Below are 27,292 nucleotides of genomic sequence, written 5' to 3' on the forward strand. Positions count from 1 at the left end.
CAGTTTTTCTTGTCCTTTGATAATTGTTTCACACTCTCAATGGTTTTCTTTTGTCTCAATTATACGGCTTAATCTTTAATTCTTCTTGTCCCGAAAGTTCTTACCACTTCTAAAGTTGTATCAGATGTTTCACTTTGTTAAGCAGAGGTTCAATGCTAAACAACTGACAGCAAAAATATAATTACAAGGAATACACTCCTGCGTTCATTAATGTTTAAACTGTGCAGGAAAGAGTGTCAAATAAGCACTTTGAAAAAAGTTGTAAGTGACCGTTAATGTCAGAATTTAATTTATCTCGAACCATTATGTTCATTGACACTTACGAAACAGAACTTGTTATAATGTTATGATTACTGAGAATTGAACTGTTTCAAACCTTAATAAAACAAGATTAACCCTTAACCTTTGTCAATACATTATAAGTGTTACCAAACGTATGATTAAATTTAAACATGACAATTATAATTTTTAATAAATGGTAATGTTTTACAGTTGTTAAAATAAAATATTTCTAATCTAGCACATCGTTTATTAAAATTTAGTTCTTTTTTGAAATTATGTTTTGATGACTGCTGACTTGACTGATGACTACTAAATCTGATGAACTAATTTTCCACCATGCCATGTAAATTATTCAATGTGAATACATTCAACTATAAAAATAATAAATTTAGTGTAATATTTCACGAGTCCTATCTCTGATATAACGGTATCTACTAGTACTATCTCGAGGGATATTTTCTTTCGTCAATATTAGCGCGGGGAAACATCAAAGGTGACGGCAAAGACGGCTCTGATGGCCGGAGTAATTTCTGTTATACGACCGCATTATTTCTATTCTACGATCCTATTTATTGAGCAGTCGTCCAATTGCGCAATTCGACCAATACTATTTTATGCTTTCATAGAAATGTGTTTATATAGAAAATCTTTTAAGAAATTCGGTCGTATAATAGAAAAGGCCTTGTTTCGCACTCAACTATTTAGGTTTGCCTAATCAAACTAAACGTCCTGTCACTAAATCTATACTATCGTTCATTTTAAAACAATTTTAAAACCAACAATTTTAAAATATTTTAATTCATACGACATAAATTTATATGATGAATTAATGTTTTTACATAGTAAAAATAATATACATGAGTAATGAAAACGGTTTATTAAACCTATAATGTAAATCAGATTTATTATAACGTAATTTATTTCCCGAACTTGCAATAGAGTTTACAACAGTTATTATTCTGAATGCTTTGTTGGAGGATCAAAACAATCAACTACTAAATATGATCAAATACAACATTTCTTTGAAAAGAATTATAAAACTGGAGATGTAACAAAGGAAATACTATGAGTATTCAGTCTCAATCTCGATCAGAAAATATTGCAGCTACGCTGAATAGTGACGTGCAGATGGAACACTGCTGTTTATTAAAACTATTCTAGGTAACATATAGTAAAATCAACGTTTTTCTTTAGTTCAAATACATTGAAATTTTTATATTAAAACAAGTTCCAGTTTTTCTTACTACTTCATGGAATCGTACAAAATCAACTGAAAGAAATTACATCGTTGCAATTTTACGAATTAAACTTGGGGGGGGGGGGTGAGAGGGAATAATTTAGAAATCATGGTGTGAAGGCATTTCCTATAAGGATTTTTAAGGAAAATTCTGAATAAACTGGCCTCACAATTCGACTTCATACTTAATGAGGAATCTATAGAGGGTTACTACTTGTCTCCGGAAGCCGTGATCTCAACCACCCTCTCGTTCTTTCTAACGAATTTCGTGTCTCTCGATTAATGCTTGACACCGACTGAAAGACAGTTTAATGCTTAAGGAGATTCAGAGAATGAGCTTGACCAATTAATTATATTCTTTTAAATTATGGATGTATACCCCTAGATCGCATTTCAATTACCATAAGCAGTAAATACAATACAATATTTGGTTATTTGTTTTTTTATTTTAAAGAAATTGTAATGAAATTAACAAATCCAAATTTTTCAGTAGGGCCAATTGGCATTGTATGAGCATACATAACGTGGTTTTATTTGACATTGACAGATAAATTACCTCTAAGAAAGACATCGATTGGCAACCAAACTAATTTTAATGGAGATCGAATGGAAGGGTATCAAAATATCAAACCATAATATTTGTCTCTACTCATGTTTTTTTTTTTTTTTTTTTTTTTTTTTTTTTTTTTTTTTTTTTTTTTTTTTATCTATAGTTCAGAAAAGGAAATACATTAGCCTTCTATACACCCTGTAACAAACCAAGACACGTATATTCGTCATCCAACCGTCCAAAGAAAATGGAAAATTCTAAATTGAGGACATTCTTGATTATTCGAAAAGAATAATGAATAGAATAAAACATTAATTTAGCACTGTAGAGTTGTTAAACATCGCTGCACAAAACTAGCTTTCACCACCCAGCGATTCTGCATTGTAATCAGCATGCCTTCTCTATGGTTGGTAGGTACATTCTATTGTAATGTTACTTGCTATAAAATATTATAAAAGTAACAGCTTTCAAAATCGTATGATTAATTTAACGTAAGCGACACATTTTGCCAACATTTATCAAAAGCAATTTTGCTATGTTTTATTTTATTTTGAGACTAGTAGTTAACGTTCCAATTTACTCTTGTAAAAAATTCTCAATGTAAGGTTAAAACAATTTATTGTTTGTATAATAAACCACATATATCAAAGGTTAACTTCCTAAATCGTTGTAGAAGTTATAAATGAATTGTATTTGTAAATATTTTTATTGTAAATTAGAGTGCAATAAAGTAGCTGATTTATTGATGTCAGTAAATACCTTGCTTGGTTCTTACCGTGTATAAAACATTATACCACATCATGTATTATTTGACCCCCTAAATGGGTTGTCCAGTATCTAGTTTTAACATTGAATAAAAGACGAAATACTTTTTCGCGACAAGATTCTGATACAATAGATGGCTTGAGATATATTTATTAAAGTACAGGCATTTCAGAAACTCCGATAATGTATCGGATCCTTGCGATTTACTTTGTTGCGACTGCTCGTTTTACACTGGAATAATTTTGTTCTTAATATTATTTACCTTTTTAAAACATTTCCATGCTTAAATCTTAAGGCATTCTTGAAAATGTATTATTGAAATATGCGTATTTTAAATTTAAGTTTTGTATATCGTGTGGTTGTTAACTATTCTTTTTAAAGAATAATAAAATTTCTTAATTTTCAATTTTATTTTCCAGTATAAATAACAATAATACTATAAAACATTGAAAATTATGCAAATATTTATTTTCTAATACTTCTAAAATCAAAGATCATATACCCATGGTGAGTTTATTGGGGTTATTGAAAAGAATTAAAAAATTGTATTGTATTTTTATTTATTGTCATTTAAAGTAAAACAACCGCTGCTTTAGCATGAGACCTAAAACGATACTTGAAAGTTTGTAAATGATAATTGTCTTTATAGGATGGATTTGTCTTGCTGTACTGCTGCTATAAAACTGATGAAATAATATTGCGGGCAAAGCTGGTAATATCCCAAAAACACCGGGAGCATCCTGCCATGAGACTGGGACAATTAGTGATGGAGTTATAAACGAAGCAGATGTATCCGAATGTTATAAAGGAGGGGCAAGGTATAGCAGATAACAATGCTTTTGTAGTTTCAAAAAATTTTTCAATCTGGCTAATTCAGGAATATTGGTATATTCGAATGGTAAAAATGCAACATAACTAATCAATAAGATATTGAATACATGTACCTTATCAATTTACCCTAATATCTTTTTACATTAAACTAACAGTACAGTATATTTAATAAATATTTTAGAATTTGAAATGATTACTTCATAAAAAAAAACAAATTTATAGACGCAAATAGTTGTATTTAGTTTTGAAAGGTTTCTAAATACATACATGTAAAATTCTTGAAATTAGTCCAAAGAGAAATTAGGTGATGGGATTCAATCCCGTTGTATCTAAATTATGAAGCACCAAAGCAGTGACTGGAACAAGAAGCTGATACTGTTGAGGTATTACCATCTCTGGAACTGACAACAAAGAGCTGAAATTGTCAGTTTTTTATGTGGTGGTTCTACGAAAACTTGAGCTAGGTCTTTGAAGAGTGAAACTCGAATAAAGGGAATTGGTGAAATATCGTACTCGTTTGAATCTTCCAGGTTACAATTACCCATTCCATCACTGACTTTCTTGTGACAACTTCAGCTGTAGTCACTTTTTATAATCAGTAAAACATCTCAACTTTGGAAAATTGTCATAAATTTTAATATTTTATATTGGAATGCCAATACGCTACTAGATGTATTTGGAAGAATCGAACTATTTTCAATTGGAATATATAAAAATATTTACCTTTATTATCATTTTTAATGATGATTTATGAATTATAAATAGCTCACGACAGTAACTTGTACATTTCGACCGTTGTAATGGTTGAGAATTGCCGCTGCTTCAATATCACAAGCGTTAGCTGAGAACTCTAGGGAATGTTTTATTAGTTTTTCTCTGGGAACTATATCAATATAGACTATTGCAGTTGCATTATAAGGTATTGCAACACAATATTGGCTGATCTATCCCTATATATTTCAGATAAAAGAATACCCTGATTATTAGTCAGTTATTGTTAGCACAAGTGTAACTGAAAAGAATTAAAATTCGTTTTAAGTTTATCTTCTCCAGTAAAAGTTTTCAAGTATCGGTGTGAAGTAAGCGATCATATCTTTCCAAATTTACTTACTAAATATACCGAAAAATTGACTTAATTAGTAAGACTGTGATTAAAGCACTGACAATATACAAGAGCGATTAAACTAAAATAGTAATTTTGAAATTACTCATTTTTCACGAATTAAAAACATTTTGTAACTTGTGAAGATGCATATTGTTGTTAAATACCAGCAATACATTAAATTTAAAACCAATATTTTCTTCAAAGTCAATATTATTTAAAAACAAATTTGAATACAAATATTTCATCTACAAGCATATTTATAACCTGCCTAATGTATTGAATAAAGTTTGATCCTCAAAAGTTGCTATGAGTACGGGAAGAGTTACATGAAGGCTACATAAGGGAGAGGCCTGAGTCAATGAACGTAATGGATTCTGGAGACGAGACAGGCGTACGTTGTGACGTGATTTTACGTCATCCGCGTAGTCCCACAACTAGTTTGTTGGTTTTGTGTGCGAGAGAAAACAGGTTGCCATTTTTCATCACACTAGTAATCACTAGAAAATACTGATCAACAACTATCAAGTATGTAAAGTACTTTAACTTTGTAATTATATACTTTGCATAGTGTTTGTATGTTACATTTATATACTATTCAGTTAGATTTTGTTACTAATGTGTTTGGAGTTACCATAAATTACGTATAAGTAAATACTTACTATACATGCTTATTATGTATTTTTGTATCTAAGTATAGGTAAAATCTGAAAGGCATAGCCCTTGGAATAAATAAAAGTTAAATTGTAAAATGGACTCATGATTATTCATCTGTTTTGTAGTGTTATAAAACAGCGGTTACCCACGGACTACCCTTCCATCAGAGAAGTGATGAAAGTAATACAAATGTATAACATAAAGGTGGTGATGTCATGATCATGTATCGACTGTAAAATAATATACGTGTATATAATATACTAGGTATTTCCTTCACCTCTAAAATAATATTAATAAAACACATTCAGAAATATAAATGGTTTAAAGAAGCTTCTCGTGTTATTTCACTTCTAAGTTAACATTCAAAACTGGCGTTTGAAAATGTATTCATACTATCTTAATACGAGTGTTTTCAATTTTTCAAGTGAAACATGTAGTGAATCCAGTTATATTAACTTATTATATATATAAATCATAATAACAAGTTACTTTATTCTTGTTTTTGAAACAAAAATGTGAAAATCCAATTAAATGTATACAGATAAATGAATATAAATGCAGGACGTGGAAGTGAAGTGCAGTCGATGCAGTATGATGTCGGCCGTCACGTCGCCACATGTTGGTCACGTCCTGCAGAACGTGATGTGTCACGTTATGGATTAGAGCTACGTGACATTTAAGTCCATTAAACCACAACCTAGGATGATCTAAGGAAGTCCATAGATATGAGCATTTCACAAGATAAGATAAACAATATGTAAATATTGTTAACACACACTTGTCTCTACTATGTTTTAGGGCTCGCCAAATACATAATAATAAAGATTACTGAATGTCTTTTTTTCTTGTGTTGAATTTCATAATGGAAAACGTGTCTTATTAATCAGGCAGTCTTTTTAAATATTATGTCCTATAAATTTGATGGTGTCGATGTCACAATTCTTACATCGCATCGTACGTCTTGTTACTTGTTATCAAAGCTTTAAAATTTTCTTAAATGTAAAAGCCGGTAAACCTAAACTAATAAACTGACCCATAGCAAGGTTCTGACTATTATTAGGTCTATATTGATCTGCTTTTTTTCCGAACGACTAAATTATAATGTTATCAAAACATAAATAATGTTTAATAATGTTTTTTCTGAATTGCCTAAAAATGTTTATTACATCTTTTTATAGCTTACAATACTTTACTCCGTTTTAGTTTATTACGGACAGATTGCTTGTATTTATCAGTGATTTAAAATGAGGAGTCACAACACAATATCATTGGCATTTGCCAAACCTTTAAAAATGTTCATAAGAACCAGACATATTTTGAAGTGTAAAAGATGTTGATCTATGGGTGGTTCAATAGTTACCAAACTATAATTAGAATCATTATACATGTTTAGAATCACAAACATTTAAATATTTGTGTCGAGTAAAATTAAATTTAAATTATTTACAAGCAATATTAGAAATCCTTAAACCGTTTCATTAGATATAGAATAGACTCATATAGCTGTACCACGCCCAAAATCGTCCAAATATGTAGATTACAAAAATCTCTTTCAACACAAAATCGAACAATTAACTTGGAATGGTAAACAATTACTGAGCTCAACAATAAAAGTCAGCACTTCAATGTCCATCTTAAAACAAATCTATCAACACAGACATTTATTACATTTTATCTTAAGACAGACAGATTTAATTTTTAGTTTAACAATCACCTTGGACGATAACGATATTAAAGAAGTCTACTCAACAAAATTCCTTGGAATACACTTGATCGAGTTATCAAGTTGATCGAATTATCCAAATACGGGCCAATTCATGTGCTGATGTCGTCGTAGCTTCTTGGGGAGGTTGTGCAAACAAAGATTTTTCTACAATGTTTATCCTTTAAGAAACCACCAGAATTATTACAAAACTGTAACCTAGAGAGTCATACGGACAAACATTCAGAAATCTGAAATTGTTGAATTACCCTTCCTCTGTAAATATTGGAGACATTTTTTCAAGACAAAGTGCAGTCCTATAAGAGTAGCAACTCTTGTGAAGTTAAAGACAGAGATACTGTAACTACCGGACTGGAAAACACAGAACGTATGTCTTCTCATGGAGGAGTTCAATTTGTCAACCAACTACCCAATGTACTACTATTTCTAAACTTTTTTTATAATGCTACTATTTCTAAGGCCTTGAAACTTTTATAATATTAATTAATAATAATAACTAATGTTTAATAATTAATTAACTAATAATGTTAATTTCGAGAGCATTCTACAGTATAGACGAGATTATGACTCTCGTTGGAGAGACCACAAGCTAAGTGACATTGGTACATGAGTGGTAAAAATTCGGTATGCATGAGAATTGGGATGAATCTAAAAATTGTACGTATGAATGACATTCAAATGTAGTGAATGCATGCTCACTTTTAGAATTGCGATAGCATATCAGTATTTATACGGAATAAAACATATTAGTGTTATTATTATTATAGAAATTTTCTTGAAAACGGAAAGACATATTTTACAAAATAAGTTGTTTTTGTTTACACGAGCCTGGAAATTTTAATAATAATCAAAAGTAATCCATTAAAAATAATTAGTAAACTCAGTTTTGACAAATATATTACTTTTAAATTATTATTTCAGATTAAATTATATGTTTGAAGTTCAAAGTGTTGTTTAGATTATAATAGCAAGTGATTAAAGGGGTTCTTGGAAGTAAGTACGTTATAATCTAGAGAGGTCGGTGTCCTGTGACGGGGTGGACACGAGCTGGGATCAGCAATTGTGTGGAGAGGGTGGAGAGAGGACGATATTCACTCTGTTAGAGTAATGGTTCAACTCTTTGACGTGAAGTGATAAAGAAAGCTACTGTCGCCTCAACATCTTCTCGGACATAATATAAATGTATATTCCTTCCTGAACATTTCAATAACAACATTTATATTTGACGTATTCATTCTTTGTTTCAAAACTTCCAGTCAGCTTATGTGATTCATAATCATTCAAACAAATAATGGCAAAAGGTGACACAACTTCATTTCAAACACGAAACAAAAAACTATAGTCTATTAACGACACCAAAGTATTGTATACTATAATCCTAAATGATATTTTGGCATAAAACAGTTTGGTTCCGTCCAATGAAATAATCGCAAAGTTTATTTTTTCGTTTGTTTTGAGTGACACGAAAAAATCTAAAATTGCATGAACATGAGGAATGGACAAAAAATTAATGACAATCAAATGTTGTAGGATTTTTAATGTAGGATGTAAACAAAATGATATTTAAACATAAAACATCTATCATACTCTGATTAAACAAAGCTGATAGTTTTGTTTCAGTTTTCTCATGTGTAAGTGAGCAACACAATGCTGCAAATCAGTATGCATAGCCCACGTTCATTACTGAGACCCATATTACAATTTCAGATGTATACCTATACATTTTGTCAAGCGCAAATTTATTTTATTTAAGTAACAATTATGTAATACTGTGGCGTTTGCCACTTTATTTTGTTGGTCTTTGGACGGACCGGGAGCTGTTTCCTTACAGCTGGTCGAGCCATCTGTTTTACCAGATGGTTGTTCTCTTTCTAGATGTTTCTGTGGCTTTCTGGCTTTTTGATTGGTTCTAGTATTTTTTCAGGTTTTCTAGATATCGGGAATTAGGTTTCTTGTCCTCTTCTCTTCTGACTTCGATAGGGCAAGGACATCTTGGAGTTTTCTGTGGTCGGAGTTACAAAATCAAAGCTGGCTGCCCGCTCCCTCTACGAACCGGCACGGTGTTTTGGTGTTAATATCGTATGCCTACCTTCCAATCAACGTTTCACGACCTCGTTTATTATTTAGGACCCAGTCTTTCCAAATTCAGTTTTCGAAAATCGTCGCATATTGGTAGCAGAGCGTGGTTTCGATCCACGGACCTCTGGGTTATGGGCCCAGCACGCTTCCACTGCGCCAATGTTCTGTCTTAAACTAATTTAGAAGTCGTGCAAAACAGGAAATCAGGTTCAACTTGGCACATGGATGAAGATGTGAACTTAATAATTCAAGTAATTGAAAGGTACGCCATCTCAGCTCTAGCAGACGATGTTAGCTGTTCCGGCACTGAGCTGCATCAATATTTGATTACCCAAACGCGATAACAGAGTGTTAATAGTGTCAGAAATAACACATCCTTTAAAATTCCTTAAAATGTAACTTGGAAAAACCAATTAATCTTTTAATGTTTTATTACGTTAGATACCCCGTACTAAGTTCAGTGTAACAAGCGTAGCCTGTCAAAAACTGTTATGAATCAGATGTTCTAACCGCTTTAAAGTTGTTACTCGACATCAAACAGTTTTACCAAACGGGGGAAGTCGAGTGTTAGTGACGTCACAGCTTTGTAAACAGCTGATTGATTGTCTGTCTGTCCATCCGCTCTCATTATCCCCACAATTCCGACCGTTTTTCTTGTCCTCTGACAAATGCTTCACACTGTCAATGCTTTTATTCTCTCGCAATTATACGGTCCAACCATTAATTCCTCGTGTCCCAATAATAGTGGCTACTGCTAAAGTTGTATATCCAGTTATCCTTTGGAAAGCAGTGATTCAAATTTAGGTAACCAACAAAGAAATTTGTATTATAAGGAATACGCTCCTAAGTTTTAACTGTGCTGGCGTTAGAAATATTGTTTATGGCCATTATTGTAAGAATTTCATTGAACTCGAATCAGTATGTTCTTTGGCACCATAAACGTAATTTTAAACGAGTAAAACTACGAGACAGAATTTTTATTGTGTGAAAAATATTTAGTCTTATATACTCATTGAATATAATCAATTGAGCTGTTTCAGCTCTCAATACTATCTGTAGATGGCAACATCCAGCCTATGAGCGCTAGTAGAGGCACACTCATTCTTTGTACAAACTTTAAATTTCCTCTTCGAATTTTTCCATGTAGTCCCATAGGTAGAATTTTGACCATTGTATAGAACTCAACTGTAAATCGCCATTAATGTCTTTGTGATATTTTTATTTACTTAGGTCAAGAAATTGAGAAATTTCTCATTGCACTTAGTCCTAAAAAGGACTTTTCATTTTGCTTCCAAAGTGACAGAATATTCAAGTTGGGTAACGTTGGGGATTTTCGAGGAAGGGTTGGAGTCACTATATCTCAGTCATGTTACCTTGGAAGAAGGGGAGGTCAGCTCTTTAACAACCCCTCCAGTCAAAGCGAGCAGGGGTAGTACACCCTCGTGCCCTGGCTTACAACAACCATAAATACTTAAGGAGCCCCACCAACTTCTGCACTTATCCTTCGTAGTATGATAGACCTATCGATTCACCCTCGTACCCAAATATCTCGACATTTGCGGTCAGTGATTTGCCGCTCCTGGACATGTATAGGGTGGCACAGATTTTACAATTTACAAATCTGTTTTGCTGTACCCATTGAAAGTTCAACTGAAAGGTATAAACTGGAGAAGTGAAACCTCCTGATATTTTTCAATACCTCACGTCACCATACAAAAATTTATATACACGTTTTACATTAATTTGAACAATTTCATCTAGCATGTACAAATTTTACATTTATAATATTATTTTATTTTGCTATCAACAGCTTAATGTTCAAACTCAAATACTTAAATTTACATTATAGATTGAATTGAACGAAATAGGATACCCAAAGCCTGTGCGAGTTATCGAGTCTTTAAATCTTGCGCGTATACTTCACGCAATCATGCATTATATATACTTAAATCCAGATGCTCACGTTCCTGAAAAATGTTACACTTGAATAAACGTAACATTAAAATATAATTTCCGTGTATAATGTTTTGTTAATTTAATATTTTAGAGTAGTTGAAATAAGTATTGTAATTCTATTATTAAAATGATGTGGTACGATAAAAGTTATTTCACTGTAATAATATTAAGTAGTTACTGTGTATCTTGCAACGGAATTCTTCAATAATTACTGTATTGGATTAAAACATAACGGGAAACAAGTGCAAATTTGTACATTAAGTACAATGTTGTCTATATTGTAAATGTTAAAATGATATTAAATCATGGATCTGTTTTTATACCACTAAAGTAAGTTACATTCGACTGTTTATTTAATCATTATATTGATTAGGATTATTAATAAATGATTAAGGATTAAGACCACAATTATAATCAATATCAGTCTTCATTAGATCAAGAGTAACCCATGTACCAAGATTCAAGTCTCTAGGACCTTAACGAAGAAGTTTAACATTAGATTATAAAGAATAACCTAATGCAACTTTTACTCATAGTTTTTTCTAAATGAAGTTCCTACAGATAAATAAATGTATCGTACCTCCTACTCCATCCTCACCCGCAGTAATGTTTACTAACTATAGGATGCTTTCAATATTATTTATTTATTTATAGGAATCTTTATATTTTTAATTAAGAGAATTGTAAACTTATATAATAATTGAATTGTAAGAATTGTTATCCTTTGAGCAGTGCTGAATTTCTTGTTGAGTCGGGTTCGAGGAATGCCTAGAAGCTTCCTTTTGTATCTAGGTATTGAGCATAGGTTACAGGTCTGGGTTGGATAGGTACCATCCAATTCAGAAGTTGTGTTTGCTCAATTTTGATTGGCCAATGTTAGGTTGATTAGATGGTGGGAGGGACTTCTAGATCCTTCCGGTGGCTTCAACCACGTTTTCAGGGGGTTCTTTGCTGTGTGCTCAGAGATAGAAGTTCGTGTAAAGTGATAGCCTACTCTTGCCGTATTGATTTTTCGGTAGGAAGGTTGAGTATTAAGATTAAAATTATTTTCAAAATTTAAAGTTTGTTTTTTCAATTGATTAATCTATTATAGTTATTTTTGATAGTTGGTGAAGTCTTCAGCAGATGTGTGAGGTACTGTGAAGGTTAGAATTTAACATTTAAATAGAAAATTACTTGATGATATTTTCCTGTTCAATTTGGTTAAATCAGGAATAGCCTACTGAAAAAGAAAATTTATTTTATGTTCTGAGATTCTATATATATTTGAACAAGTTCCTAAATTTAACATTCAAAGCCAAGCGGATAATTCTGGATAATTCAATAATTTGTAAATTGGAAATTTACAGAAAATAAGTACTTTGAAATTGGTACAAATTTGTGTTTAACTGGTTGGGCATTGTCTTTGTTCATATATTAAATATTAATATTACCTTAATTAGTTTGATTTTTATTTTGAGAAGAAGTCTTATTTTATTATTTGTTTCATTTTATATTTGAAGAAGATTATTTTATTTTGAAGTTTAATGAAGATTTTTATTTTGAGTTTGTGTTGAAAACATTAGCACTGAGAACTTGAAGGATACAATTATTGAATGATTGATTGATTGTTAATTTTAAGATTGGACTTGTGAACTTTTGATGGGTTAAAAATATGAAATAATTGAGAATAAATTCAAAGTAAAAAAGATAGCTTGGCGTTGCTGTATTATTGATTTTAAATTTTATTAAAATTACTATTATTTTATACTGAGTTTAATTATTGAATTCCATTGGAACTTGTGCATTCTTAAAATAAAGGGTTATTAGTTCAGAACACAATTGATCGCTCTTATACTAAAACAAAAATAGTTGTAATTTGTTTATAGAAGATAACCTTACTATAGACACGTTACACTAACCATGGCAATAAGTCTGTTTTGCGTTATTGACAACTGACCCTACATCACCTTCTCGACCAATCTAATCTCACCAACACATGACTCCATTAAGGATACTCGTCCCGCTGGCCATCTTATCCTATTTGCCTAAAGGTAACGTGGCAGCTCGTTCCTTTCGTCGGAGATCTGGATTCATCAAGCTCAAGATTTGACACTGGGAAGAAACGAATTTCAGCAGAAACCTTTCTTAGTAGCCTCTGTCATAGGTTACACTAAAATGCACCGATATCATGAGCTTAATAAGCTTCGAGGGGCTGTCAATCTTGGGAGAAATAAGATAAATTCCGAAACACATCAGCTGTTCCAGTAACTTATGCAAGAATCGTTGCTTCTGGAATGTAATGGCTTCGCCGAACATCCCTGTACCATGTAACATATAGAACACACATAATCCTGGCTGTATATGGAATATGAGTATGTACGAGCTGTATCATGAGAAAGGTGTGATATTAAAAATGCTGGCTTTACTGGCAACTGCTTAACAATCCACGTGCGAGTGTTTAATATACACTGGTGTCTCCGAAATCGTCATATGTATATCATCAAACTTCCCCACTTTACCTGCTTCATTATGAAATATTAGAATACATTAGTATACATTAGTAAGGCTCACAAATGTATCTTACAACCCAAAGACGACATAATAAGTACAGCAGTTATACCAGCAAGCGTATTTCACAAGCATTGTGGTAGTGTTTAGAATACGTCATCTCTACCAGAGCCAGATCATCTAGTAAAGTATAATATTTACACTGATGTAATATTTGTTTTAGCCGTTTTATATTTCTTAATAATTTCGCAGAATTTTTAATGTTCTAAAAATGTGTAATTGATAAATATTCTCGCATTATATTTAATTTTTTATATTATAACGTAAGTACCTTGCTTTAAATTTTCAGACAGATGAGGTTAAATCTTGGCAGACAGTCGTATAATTTACTCCCCCGTCACCCATTAATTCGGAGAAACCATAGGATGTACCGTCTCCTTCGCTTCCGATGCGGTTCTCGTTTACCTACAACATATTTAACCGCAAACCCCCTTTTGTTTTACTCGTTGTGTCTTTAAGAACTAAAACTGTCGATTTATGTGGGTGTTCAAAAACCTCCGCTTTACCCCCCCCCCCTCTTTTTACGTTGCCAGATGACTACAAGTGTTGTGAACTCTGATTTACTTCATCACTCTTAAGTGACCAGACATTTTGAAGACCCTGTGACAATCCTTTCGATGGGAGTAGTAACTCAGTGCCGTTATGGGCGGCAGAAGAAGAGAACTCCGATGAGTTTGGCAGTCCTCCTGTAATATAAATATTTAACCTCTCTACTGGGTATACCTTTTCCCCCCTACCCAGGTCTTGTAGTATTTAATTTTTTCCGGGAAATTTCGTAGTCTACTTTGTCTGTGAACTATATCTTAATTTTATCACGTACTGCTTTTATTGTCTCAAACTATTTGTAATAGTCCATTTTAGCTCTCTCCGAACTCGATATTATAGTGGTTTGCCACTCTATTATATAACCACTTTCTCAACAAAGGCAATACAAAATATTTACAATCTTATCTAGTAACAGTTTGGTAACATTAGATTACTTGGTCTAATCCAACAATTGTACCTGGCAAGGCTTTATATTAATTTAGCTGAATTACTTGTTTTTAGTAATAAAAATTCTAACAAAATGGCCGCGATCTTGCGGTTTTAGATGTTAAGAATGTCAAAGCTCTCAGCGCGACAGCACATCCCTCATTAGCTGATGTTATCTCTGCCGCTGACATTACACAAACAACGCTCTCGACATTGGAGACCTGAAGGAGACAAAAGCCTCAAGCCACTTCTCAAGGAGTGTCGGTTACCTGCAGTGGCCGCCTCACCCTTCTTTCTTGTAGTCGACATATATTATAGTGCTATTTTTATTAGTATCAACTACGAGGGAGGAGGTGAGTCTAACTATAGATAAAATTTTGATTAGTATTAAAGTTGTGCTTTTTTTAATTCAATTTCCCATTTAATGAAACATGAATTATATTTTATGGGACAGTTTATACTGATAAACAGATCCATTCATACTCGTATTGATTGTTAGCTATTATAATCAGCTAGTAATAAGTTGTGTATAGTAATGACTCTCAAATTAGTTAAAAAATATTTCAAATTATATAAATGTCTTTATGTTAAACTCTAGGATAAATCAGTTAAAACAAACTGATGGTCATAGCATAATAATTAAAACTTGCTCTCAGTATTAAACAAATATTTGGAAAAGTCTTTAAAGTTTAAAATAATTTTGAGATTGTCTTGGAAATTTTATACTTGAAAAGGCTGCAAATTTTGTATAAATCATCACTACCAATCGTCACTGTTTATTACTGAACTCCTGAGTTACGAACATGTTTTTATAAGTTTATGTTCCATCATAATATGAATGCGCATGAGAAGCAATCGGGATGCAAAAGTTAGAAAAAACATTACCGAGCTATTTGCTATACTACCAAAGACTACCTCACTCACATGTATACTGAGTTGCTACCAACTTATGGTGTCTCGTGGACGGTATGCACATTTAAGACACAGTAGAATTGTCTGACGCTTGCTGAACTGTAGTAGAGACACCATTGGGCAAACACCAGCATACCCTGAAGTTGATTGGAGTTAGTAAAGAAGCAGTTGTTCGACTCTGAAAAAAGGATTATGTCATTCCGAAGTGACATAGTCTATAAAATGAGGCAGTGATTGTCATTGATAGTCAGGTGGTAAATGGAGTATATGTGGTGAGTGATTACATGATGATAATTGTATCAGATATAATACAATGGAGGTTGGTCCTTCCTTATAAATACACGTGAAGCGATGATATCTTTTTATCTTCTGCCAAGCACGAATATTTGGCTAGGTATTTGGTTTTCTCACAGTGACAAGTTTGGCGAGTTCGGTTTAACATCTTACTCGAATACTCAGGAAAATCACCACAAAAGTTCTCCGAGACTGCCATATTGCCACGAGTATTAGAAGAGCTGTAGGTGTCAGATCATTCACTAACTTCTCCTAAATTATACGGTTCGGATTAATTATACAGGTTCAGCACTCATCCTAACGCTCATTATTTCATATTTGTAGGACGTCATAAAAGTTCTCCGAGACTGCCATATTGCCACGAGTAGTTGGAAGAGCTGTAGGTTTTAGATAATTCACCACCTCTCCTGAGTATAGGAGTCGAATGAATTATACAGGTTCAGCACTCATCCTAACGCTCATTATTTCATATTTGTAGGACGTCATAAAAGTTCTCCGAGACTGCCATATTTGCCACGAGTAGTTGGAAGAGCTGTAGGTTTCAGATAATTCACCACCTCTCCTGAGTATAGGAGTCGGATGAATTATACAGGATCAGTGCTCATCCTTACACTCACATTTCATATTTGTAGGACGCCATATTTTTTCCTTTATGTTATTGACAATGAAAAGGTTCTAGGACTGGAGAAAATGGTTGAGGACATTCACTTATACCTTGATTGAATTAAGAGGGTGTCCTAGCCTGTACGAATTCATACATTCGCGAGGTATTCGTTGGACTTTATATTTTTAAAACTGAATGCAAAGATAATATAACACATTCTTTTATATTACATATTAAAAAATGTTCACTTATACGACTACTAAAGTTTACAAAACTAAACTTTTACCTTCTCTAATTTTCCAAGATTACAGAACTGGATGGTTTATCCGGTGAAAAACGCAATTCAAGTAGATTTTGGTAAAACATTGCATATGCAAAATGTTACTTAGATTGTGATAATTTGTAAAAATTAATTAATTGTAAAAATAAGGTACAGAAAGACATACACAGAAGGGTGGACATTCAAAATCCCACTGTCCACTGCTATTACCTTTGAAGCTTTGATTTTTAACATGAGGCAATGGCACAACTCGAGATTGGGTGGGTAATTAAAGAAATTTTAAATTAAAGTTATGAATGTTTTGTTGAAACGTCAGTATAAGTCTCTAAAATTGATTTGTGTATGTCCTATTTTACAATTAAATATTATTATTTTAGTGGCCGAAAACGTTTTCATTAAATAGGAATTTAAAGCGCAAATCTTCCAGTTACAGTGAGCCTGATAATTGAATAAACTTGATCAGCAACCCTTATCGGCGTAGGATGAAAGCTTGAGCAAACTAACCTAATTCAATTTGGTAATTAGCTCGTAGTCATTAGACTCAGTTTTGTGTGGTTGTGTATGTCTGGTGTACAACGTGCACTTTAATATTTTTAATCCATAATTTTCCTTTTTGATAGTTAGTAGTTTGATCAGTGAAAATAAAATTGTTTTATTTATTGCTCAAAAACCACTCGTTAACCATTTGTGAATATATACACGCATTCATTATGAAAGTTAAAACGCTTTGCATCGGCTATGGTAGTTATATATAATGTATTAAATTCACTACACAAAATGAAAAGACGAACGTAATGTGTGCATGGGAAGAAATAACTTTAAGAATTTCAGTGTATTATTAACATGGCACTGCAACAAAAATAATATTGTTCAAAACTTATCTCAACTGAACAAAGTCAAATGAGGAAATTTATTAATTATTAAAATATATAATCTGAAATTATTCACGCAAGACCGCTGTACTTTTTTTTTTTTTTTTTTAATTGTAAAAGCGTGGTATACTTTCATTTCAGAAGGACGAGTTAAAAATAGGAGAAATGGTATATCATTTAGTTGGTAATCAGTTTTTTTTTTCTCAGGTAGAGATATTAACGATGAAAATTTTAAAAAATTCAATTTTGTTTACATCTTCTTATATCCCGGGTATATACATGAGTAATTTGAACAAGATCCATCTAATAAGTTGGTGATCAGGAGCGTGATTCATCTGTTATATTCTAAATCAGCTTCAGAACATCACCTTTTGTCAAAACATCATGACTTTCACCTTTTGTCAAACATCATGACTTTCAACTTTAGTCAGGATATCATGAGTTTTCTTTAGTTTTCTTCTTTTAGTTAAAAGCCTATAACAAAGTACCTAGCATAATAGTAGGACAAAAACTATGGTGATCCCATATAAAGTTGGATTATATCTTCCAGTTATAGCAAATGATTCTATCTTCTTCTTCTATCCTAGACCTGCGTAGAATTAATTTAAATTGATTGTTTCTCTTAGGATCAACTCTCAAATTTTTTAAAGTTCTTCTATAACAGTACCTACAACTAGTTATAATAATTGCAGGAAATGTTTTATCTTGAGATTCAGCCATTTGTATTCAACTAGACTGAATAACATTCTTAAATTTTATATTCATAAATAGCCAAGTTACTAGTTGGAGAAATTTGGACAGAAATTATGGCTTATAAAATATAATTGAATGCTCCATATCGAGTTTAGACTTAATTTTGGTTAGACAATTATTTATATACGGTTTGAACACTTGTAATCCATTTTGCATGAATAATTATTTGGGTGATATAATCAAGATGAAACGCAGACGCAGTCTAAAACGGAACGTGAATCTGAGCACAGGATGGAGATGTGGTGTTCGCCTGGATATGGTAAATGAACACTCAATAATTCAACTAAATAAAAGGTGTGCAACCTCGCTCTCAACTCGCAGTAGGGCAGACGACGCCACGTCACACCACAAACACTGCACCGCCCCGCCACTAAGAGTCATCAATATTCGATTACCCTCAATGGGAGGAACAACAGGCTGTTCTAAATGGTGCTGAAAATGGCAGGTTTTCCAAAACCTCAATCAATGTAAGACTGTTGTGTCAGTAGCCAATTGTTATTCCAAAATACAATAAAAACAATTCATTTAATAAAATTATGTTTTTCCTAATCGGTTGTTTTATGTCTGTAAAGCTATCCTCCACTGGAAAAGTCACAATTGGGTCACTACGCTATACTCGTAACCAGTCTTTAAATTGTAAATTACAACCAAACAAGCTCAAACAGAGGGAAATCGAGCGTTTTATAGCAAATGACGTCACAGTCTTTGTGCACAGCTGATTGATAGTCTGCCTATCTACCACTGTAATTACTGTCACAATTCCATCCGCTTTTCTTGTCCTCTAACAAACGCTTCGCACTTTCACGCTTTTGTTTTTCTAAAATTATCCAACCTAACTAACCGGTGATCCCCTTATCTCTTGTAATAGTCCCGACAGCCTGACACTTTTATCTTGGAAGTTATCAGCAGTTTAGAACTTTATTTTTACTCAGAGGAGAATCAGTTATGCATCTCAGATTAGCTTATGATCTCGGAATGTGACTACGCGTTTCACAGTGGATATAGTAGGTTACCATAATATCGTAGTACTTTGTTAAAGCGTTCGCTATATCGGTGAAGCGAAAACGATGAAGGAAAATGTTCTTTTCATTTTGAAGATGAGAACTATCCATACTGCTGCTATTTGATTTCATTATATCGTAGAAATGAACTGTTGTAGCTCTTTCTCTGAGTCAAGAGATCTTTAAAACTGTCACAAGGCTTACTGTGTCACCACTCGGCTTGTGATGTTATTTTCTTACCGGAGCTCCTCGCTGTGCGCACATAATTTGGAAAGCATTGTTTAGCGGGTGTTTACCATTAGGCACAAGTATATGTAGCCCATACCAAGCAACTGTTTTATTGGCGCTTTATTTAGAAATGTTTAAAAATTAAGCCGAAGATTTGTGTACTCAGAAAACCCCGATCAAATAAAGATTTAAATAAATCACCTGATACTGTCCCAGTTATGTTTCTTTCTAGACCTTTACAAAATAAATTGAAATAAATTATCTTATCAAATATCTTATTTTTACAATTTAAAAAATTCCTATTGTAATTACTAATTATATTCTTATCTGACACATGGCATAAATATTTGAGCTCTCAAAAATTTGATAGCACCAATAACAAAATAAAAGGGATTATTACATAAAAAGAGGAAACTTATGATGGACGAGGGAGTTGTTTTCTAAAAGTTTTCAACTGTATTTTCTTCCAAGTGCGACGCTGTTTAAGCCATTCCAACAATAGCCAGAGGTGATGGAATCGTTGAGCTAGGTATGATAAAAAACGAGCTATAAATGTTTGTTCTTATACTATTTATAAATGCTCCACCAAAGACACCAGATCTTTTATTAACAGTATTATGTATAGCCACAATATATTTGAGTTTTTGTGTGTATCATGAGTTAAACTTCACTGGCAATGGAACAAAATTACATAATGAGTTTAAAGCTTTTTAACGATTATCAAACTCATTATGTAATTTTGTTACATTGCCAGTGAAGTTTAACTCATGATAAACACACAAACTCAAATATAACATTATAACATTGCCTATAACATTATATTTTAAGTAAAAAATCAATAAGTTTGTTACTTAAAATATAATGTTTATACATTAGATGTGTATTTTGATAAACTAATTTACTCTGAGAAGTATTTTGATTATAAAACATTGCTATAACATTTTTTAATGGCCATTTAACAGTGAATGAATAGTTTCGATTTTTTCGTGCTCATCCTTTAATTACGGTGTATAACGGAGTCTAATAAGCAGCGATTCATGAAAAAATTATCTCATGTGTTATCATAACGAAAATTAAGTGTAAGAAAGAACATACTAGTACGAAATTCACCCCTTTAAGATTAAGAACTGATTCATTCATTCATTAATGATATCAACGTGACAATAAATAAAAGATTTGTAAAATCAAAAGTACAACATGTTAGTAACAAACTATAGATAACAGAAAAATGATAGATACTCAATATTCATATCAATATTGATTAAACTGAAAACAATACGCCAACTAATATAAATCTGTGTAGTATCATATCATTTGATTACTTCATGTATGTGTTTGACAACTTAATTAACATAACGCATTTAGAACTAACTCATAATGCATTTAAAATGCTACTTTTCAAAACAAAAACTGTAGAATGTTTATTATACTTGTATTAGGTAGGCTAAAGACAACGCAATCGTTAATGGTAGTAAACCATGAGTTAAACACCCCAAAACATTCAAAATAAAACTTCAAATATATTATTATTAATATATTGCTAACTCGTATATTGTATAATAAACGCAGGTTTTCTGGTTACTTATATGTGTTTTTGTTTCAGGTAAACACGGGTGTTACTCCATAGCCTGATTTGTGGTGCTATACGTAAGTGTTAATAATTAGGATTTAATCACTTTCTTAAAGAAAACGTGTACGAAAATGTATAAAAATATTTGAGAAGAGATCTCATTATACAGAATGCGATACAGTAAGTGTGGATTTATAGGTTTTATTAAGAAAACTGCAGTTATGTAGCAGTTATTTTGACCTTACTTATTAGCAAGTAGCATACCCAGTTGTATGCTTATATCTGTAAATGGTCTTCTCTACACATTATTTTCACTCAAAGGCATTATGTTGTTTAAGCTAGTTTTATTTAAACATTCTACTTATGATAGCAACGGAACGGCAAATAAACGGTGTTAAATATAAAAATAGATCGCTGCTCATATAAAACTATAGAAAGCAAAAAATGTATCTTGGAAGATTTACATTAGTTAAGTAAAAACCATAAACAATATATTAATTGAATTATTCAAATAAATGATATGCAAATGATTGCATGATATTTGCAATTATGTCCTAAAACGTAATCAAGGAGTAGTAGCCTAAGAATCTCTACGGTTTTCCAAGATTCTTAACGTCTTCGGGCCTGATACAAATCTCGATGACACCTTCAGTGACACTAGATAAAACATAGATATGTTTACCTCCCTCATCCTAAAAATATACGTCTGAAAATATGCTGTTGTACAAATACAAAAAGACTAAAAATACAACAAAAAACACACAAAAACAATGATTGTGTTTTCATCTTATTAATACAATTTTAATATTCTTATATAAATTTGTCTTCTAATTGTATAAATTATATAGCTATTTCATTGAGATCTGGAATCAGCTATGGATCCACAACAAGACGTAAACATAAATGCGAATACATTCATTGTGTATTTTAGGTTTATGTATATACTAGGACACACCCGCGGCTTCGCCCACAATATCTATGCAAAATTCTGTATGTTTAAAAATAGCTTTCAAGATTTCAGTAACACATGAAATTTTTATACCAATTTAGAGGAAGTCGAATTTCATAGGTTTCTTAGTAAAAGTACTTACCTGTTACCCATTATTCAGTGTCCATGATTAATTGGACTATATATTAATAAATATATGAGTAATTCTTATTTCAGGTTTTGCACTTCTAATTAAAATGTATTACATTTCCAATGTAAAATTAGAGATTGGTAGAAACAATATATATATATATATATATATATATATATATATATATTATATATTATATATATATATATTATTATATATATATATATTATATATTATATATATATATATATATATATATATATATATATTATACAATTTAATGTCAATAAAAGTCGTTTGACAGGTATTTGGTCTTCCGATCATATGTTAGTTTGCTTATTTAAATGCATATGTGACAGATACAGCCAAATACAAAATAATTGAATCGGAAAAAGTAAGCGCTCTGTGGTGTAATGGTAGCACATTCACCCGGCAAAAGTGAGAGATCCGGGTTCGACTCCCGGCGGAGCAAGTACTTTTTGTGATTCAATGTTTATTGAAATTAAATAAGGCTATTGCCATTTATACAATTTAATGTATATATATATATATATATATATATATATATATATATATATTATAGAAATACTTATAATTATGTAATAAGGTTCAATTCAAAACAGCACAGTATTCTAAGTATTCTAAATGTTATAAATATAATTATTGTCATTGAACATTTAAAACAGAAATTTGCATCAATAATACTGACATTACAACAGTTATCACCCATATGTAAAGATAAATACACGATACAGTAAAGTCCGTGTTCTTGCTTCCCAATCCAGGTTTACTATGTCGTACTATTTCCACGGACCAGTCTAGGAATTAAAATCAGTATCGTATACCTCATCAGTGACAAATGTATGCGATGTCCCCTCGACGAGTTTCTGTCATAAACATTGTATTTAGTGTTTCGTATATTGCTTCTGATTCCACTTGCCATAATCACACTCACTGCGCTCGCTTGATTCCTGGAATCGTAGCAATGAAGCGAATGGTTTGTTGAAACACGCTAATGCCCAGTTCCTCGATTTTTCATTCCATCAGCTAGTGTAAATATGCTGTCCCACAATATATGAGGAAAGCAAATTCAATACGTGACATTCACAATTTTGTTTTATAAAATAAAATATACATTAATTGGTTTGCTTTGATGCAACGATGCTGAGATAAGAAATTTGTTAATTTTGTTATTTTTCGCTCAATAAATGTAAACAAAATTGTGGTTAATTTATATAAACAGATGGTTGTTTTGTCACAAACCAATGTTTACACTGAATATTTGATAAAATTTGGCAGGATTTTTCAATATTAATATTTGACAATTTTAAACACCAAGATGGGATTTTTAACTGCTTTAGTGACCAGTGGGGCGTAGTCCGGAGGAATTTTCGAAATAACGATAGGTCTATATTCATCCCAGGGACCATAAGAATGTTTATGTAAAAATTCAGTACAGTCTGTTAAGTCGTTTACGCGTGAAATTAAAACGAACAAAAGCACTTTTGTATTTATAATATTATTAGGATGTAGAAACTATTATCCTCATCATACAATGAAATTATTAATCAAGATTAAAAGCCTCTCATAAGCTCTTAACAACTTTGTTTTTTAAATATAATTTTATGGATCTATCTCATTTAATTTAAAGAATTAATCAAATGAGTAAACATGTCTCAAACATAAAAATTCCACGAATATCTTCTGCAATAAGGAGCACGGTTACACCAGTCAGTTACATAGCCTGACACCACAACCCTCATTAGCTGGGGTTGCTTCTGCCATTGACATTACACTAACAACGCTCTCAACACTGGAGTCCTGGAGTAGACGAGCCTCCAGCTCCAGGTGTCGGTTAACATTAACGGTCGCATCCTCTTTTCTCGTAGACGCTATCTTGACTGTGCTACGGATAATAACGGCTTGCGCCCGCGGGTAAAACGAAACAGTCGTGCTAAAGGCTTATGATTTACTTTGTGTATTACAACTTTATACAGACAATATAGTAGTACACTGTACTGATTTGTTACTTAAACCCTGCGATAGGGCTTAAAAATAGAGACAATTGTAAAAAAAATCACTGAAATTGAGCTTCTCTTAAATAATAAAAAACAAATCATTCTAAATATACAATATTATCTTGGAATGAAAATTTAAACTTCTATCAACTTCTTGTACAGTGCTATTTTGTATATATGTTACCGGCAATGTGTACAATTCAGGCATTGTATGGAATACCTAGGCATTGTATACATTGCCGAGTGAATCCAGGCAAAGTATGAAATAAACTCATTTCTTAACAATTGTACAAACTTTGCCTAGGCATTGTGTATAATGCCTAGGCATTATATAGAATGTCGAAAGTTTTGCAGGCAAAGTATAAAATGAACAACATTGTTAAAAAATTTTTATTGCAAATAACAAACATGAAATGTATTAAACAAAGGATCTGAAAATCCTCATATTTTACTAGAGTAAAATTTAAAAGTGAAATATTAATTTAAGAAATTACTTGTTACAGCAGGAAAGAGAACTATGGCACTTCGAGTTGCATTTTCGATTGTTTTTAACACAAGCACATTGTTTGGTTTGACATTTAGTTTTGCAAGTGCATCTCACAAATCCTTGGCCGCTTCCTGTTGACTGAGCTGTTGCAACGGTACGAAGTCCTGTTTCTTGATCAGGCACGTCTTCTACTCGAACTAGGCTTTTTTGGCAAACTGTAAACTGTGACCTTGCGTACAGTTGTTTCAAAACTCCGTTGGCGGTCCCTAATTTGTAAAACCCATCTTCTGTCGTATCCATGACCACTGCCAGAATATTTCTCAAGTCACCTCTTCCTTTGTCAACGTCAGGAATTGGAACACGAACAGTGACTCCTTTGGTGACGGGGGGAAACTTTTTATCGGAATTAGCTTTCATTTTCTTAGCTTGTTTTTCAAGACAAGCTTTTGACCTCTTCCTCTCTTTATCAATATTTTCCGAATTAAAACAAGGGACACACAACAGGGTTTTTTCAGTATCATCACACCCCTGAATTGAATGGCCACATGAAATATGTATGTCCGCTAAACATTTTGTGCAGTTTTGTTTCTCATTAGTTTGCTGCAAACAAACGCTACACATTTGTAGAAGGCTAGAACTGACCGAGACATCAACGGTTGCCTCATTAACTTCTGAAGTGTTATGATCGGTTTGGAGTGGAGGTTCTAGACTTGACATTGTTTGTGTTTCTGTTGTGTGCATGTTATTAACCACTCTTTCCAAATCTTCTTCGCTGTTAATGGAATCCAAAATGTCTCGAGGCAGAGAAGATGTTGTAAGACCGACCTTTACTTTACAGCCGAAGAGAGCCTCATAGGGCGTTCTTTTGATTCCTGAATGTAAAGCTCTATTTTTCATAAGTTGCACAAATCTCAATCCCTCACTCCAACGGTCAGTTTTTTCATCTTGCATCCAAGTCGAAATCATGTTTTCAATATCTTGGTTTGCACGTTCTACACTACCCTGACTTTGAGAATGACGTGGTTTGCCATGAACGATTTTTAACGTAGGCCAATAATCTTTTAAATTGTAAACTATTTTGTTTGCAAACTCCCTTCCATTGTCTGACTGCAATATACTTGGTGCTCCAATGAGAGTAAAAATATCAACTAGGTGATATGCTACTTCCTCAGCGGTTTTAGTTTTGAGAGGCTTAAGAATCACAAATTTTGTCAAATGATCCTGATAGACCATTATAAACTTAAACTCCCTGTCGGGCTGTGACTGGAAATCAATTAAATCTACTTGACAACGAGAATTAAATTCTGATGAAATCAGGGGCTTTACTACCACTCCTCTTTTCGAACCCTTTTGTTTCTTCTGACATGGCTCACACAAACTAATATATAGCTCAACATCATGACGTGTAACATTTTTGTACTTAATATCTAGCTCTTTTAACATTCGATCTCTTCCACCATGACCAATAGCTACATGAGCTTCATGGAGAACAGTAAATAAATCTGAATCGTGGACATAAAATTTTACAACACTGTCTCCTTGTTTTAATGGGTGTATTAGTTTTTGCACATTTTCTACGATCATTACATCATACCTGTTGAGTAGCCAGTAGTGACGAGGTTCCTTTCTGGGCTTGGCCTTGGCATCTTCGACCTCCAACACCAGCTTCTTATAGTCGTCTTCAGTCAAAAAAACACTATTTTTAGCACTTGCATTCCGAATTTTTACAAGTTCGGCACTAAAACGAAGTTTCATTAGCGATAAACGATCACTAGAACTACTGATACTACTGTTCACTTGTGACATTTTCAAGCAACAATACAGTGGCACGACAGAACAGAACTGAAGCGTAGGCCTAGCACAATACTGTGGCGTGACGGAACAGAACTGAGAGCAGCGTTATAGCGGGGATGGGCGGGGGGAGTATTTAGCTGTGCTCGTAGGGTCCTAATACTACCCTTTCAACAAATAAACGCTAACTGTGTGGCGGGTTGCGTTTACGTGCTAGCCGCTGAGATGAAGGCGCAACAATCTCTTTAACGACTTTAAAACTCACGATTTTGATTTGCAGATTAGTATTGACAAATATTTTATTTTTAAAAAGACGTTAAACAACACTCTAACAACTGAAAAACAAGGATAAGTCCTATTATTGCTATTATTTGGTATTCTCTTGTTATTTAATTCCACAAAAAAATCAGCACTGTCACAAAACAGACTGATTGTAGTGAGTGTGATGACTAATTTGGCTCAATACGATTCCTGAAAGGAGGGTTTTACCCATGAGTCACGGGAAATGTTTTCGGGACGCAGCGCATAATGCTACCCCGCCACCCCTACCGCCTATCACCACACACTCAAGGTCACGCGCGCAGCTAAAGTCCTCGAACTGTAGGTGAGGCAAGCACGTTGTAACTTGAAAACAATGGAACAGACAGATTTTTAACTCTGCCTGAACTCCAGCAGGCATTCTATAGAATGCCTAGGCAA

At 32.8% G+C, this 27,292-nt stretch overlaps 1 protein-coding gene across 1 annotated transcript; it reads right to left on the reverse strand.

Annotated features, from left to right (window-relative positions):
• Positions 1-24,752: 24,752 nt before the first annotated feature.
• Positions 24,753-26,713, reverse strand: LOC124362682 (KRAB-A domain-containing protein 2-like). The gene has a single exon (XM_046817383.1). It carries the CDS (start codon positions 26,606-26,608, stop codon positions 24,806-24,808), a length of 1,803 nt encoding a protein of 600 aa, XP_046673339.1. The 5' UTR covers positions 26,609-26,713; the 3' UTR covers positions 24,753-24,805.
• Positions 26,714-27,292: the final 579 nt, after the last annotated feature.

Source organism: Homalodisca vitripennis, chromosome 5, assembly GCF_021130785.1.
Source record: "Homalodisca vitripennis isolate AUS2020 chromosome 5, UT_GWSS_2.1, whole genome shotgun sequence".
NCBI classification, from domain to species: domain Eukaryota; kingdom Metazoa; phylum Arthropoda; class Insecta; order Hemiptera; family Cicadellidae; genus Homalodisca; species Homalodisca vitripennis.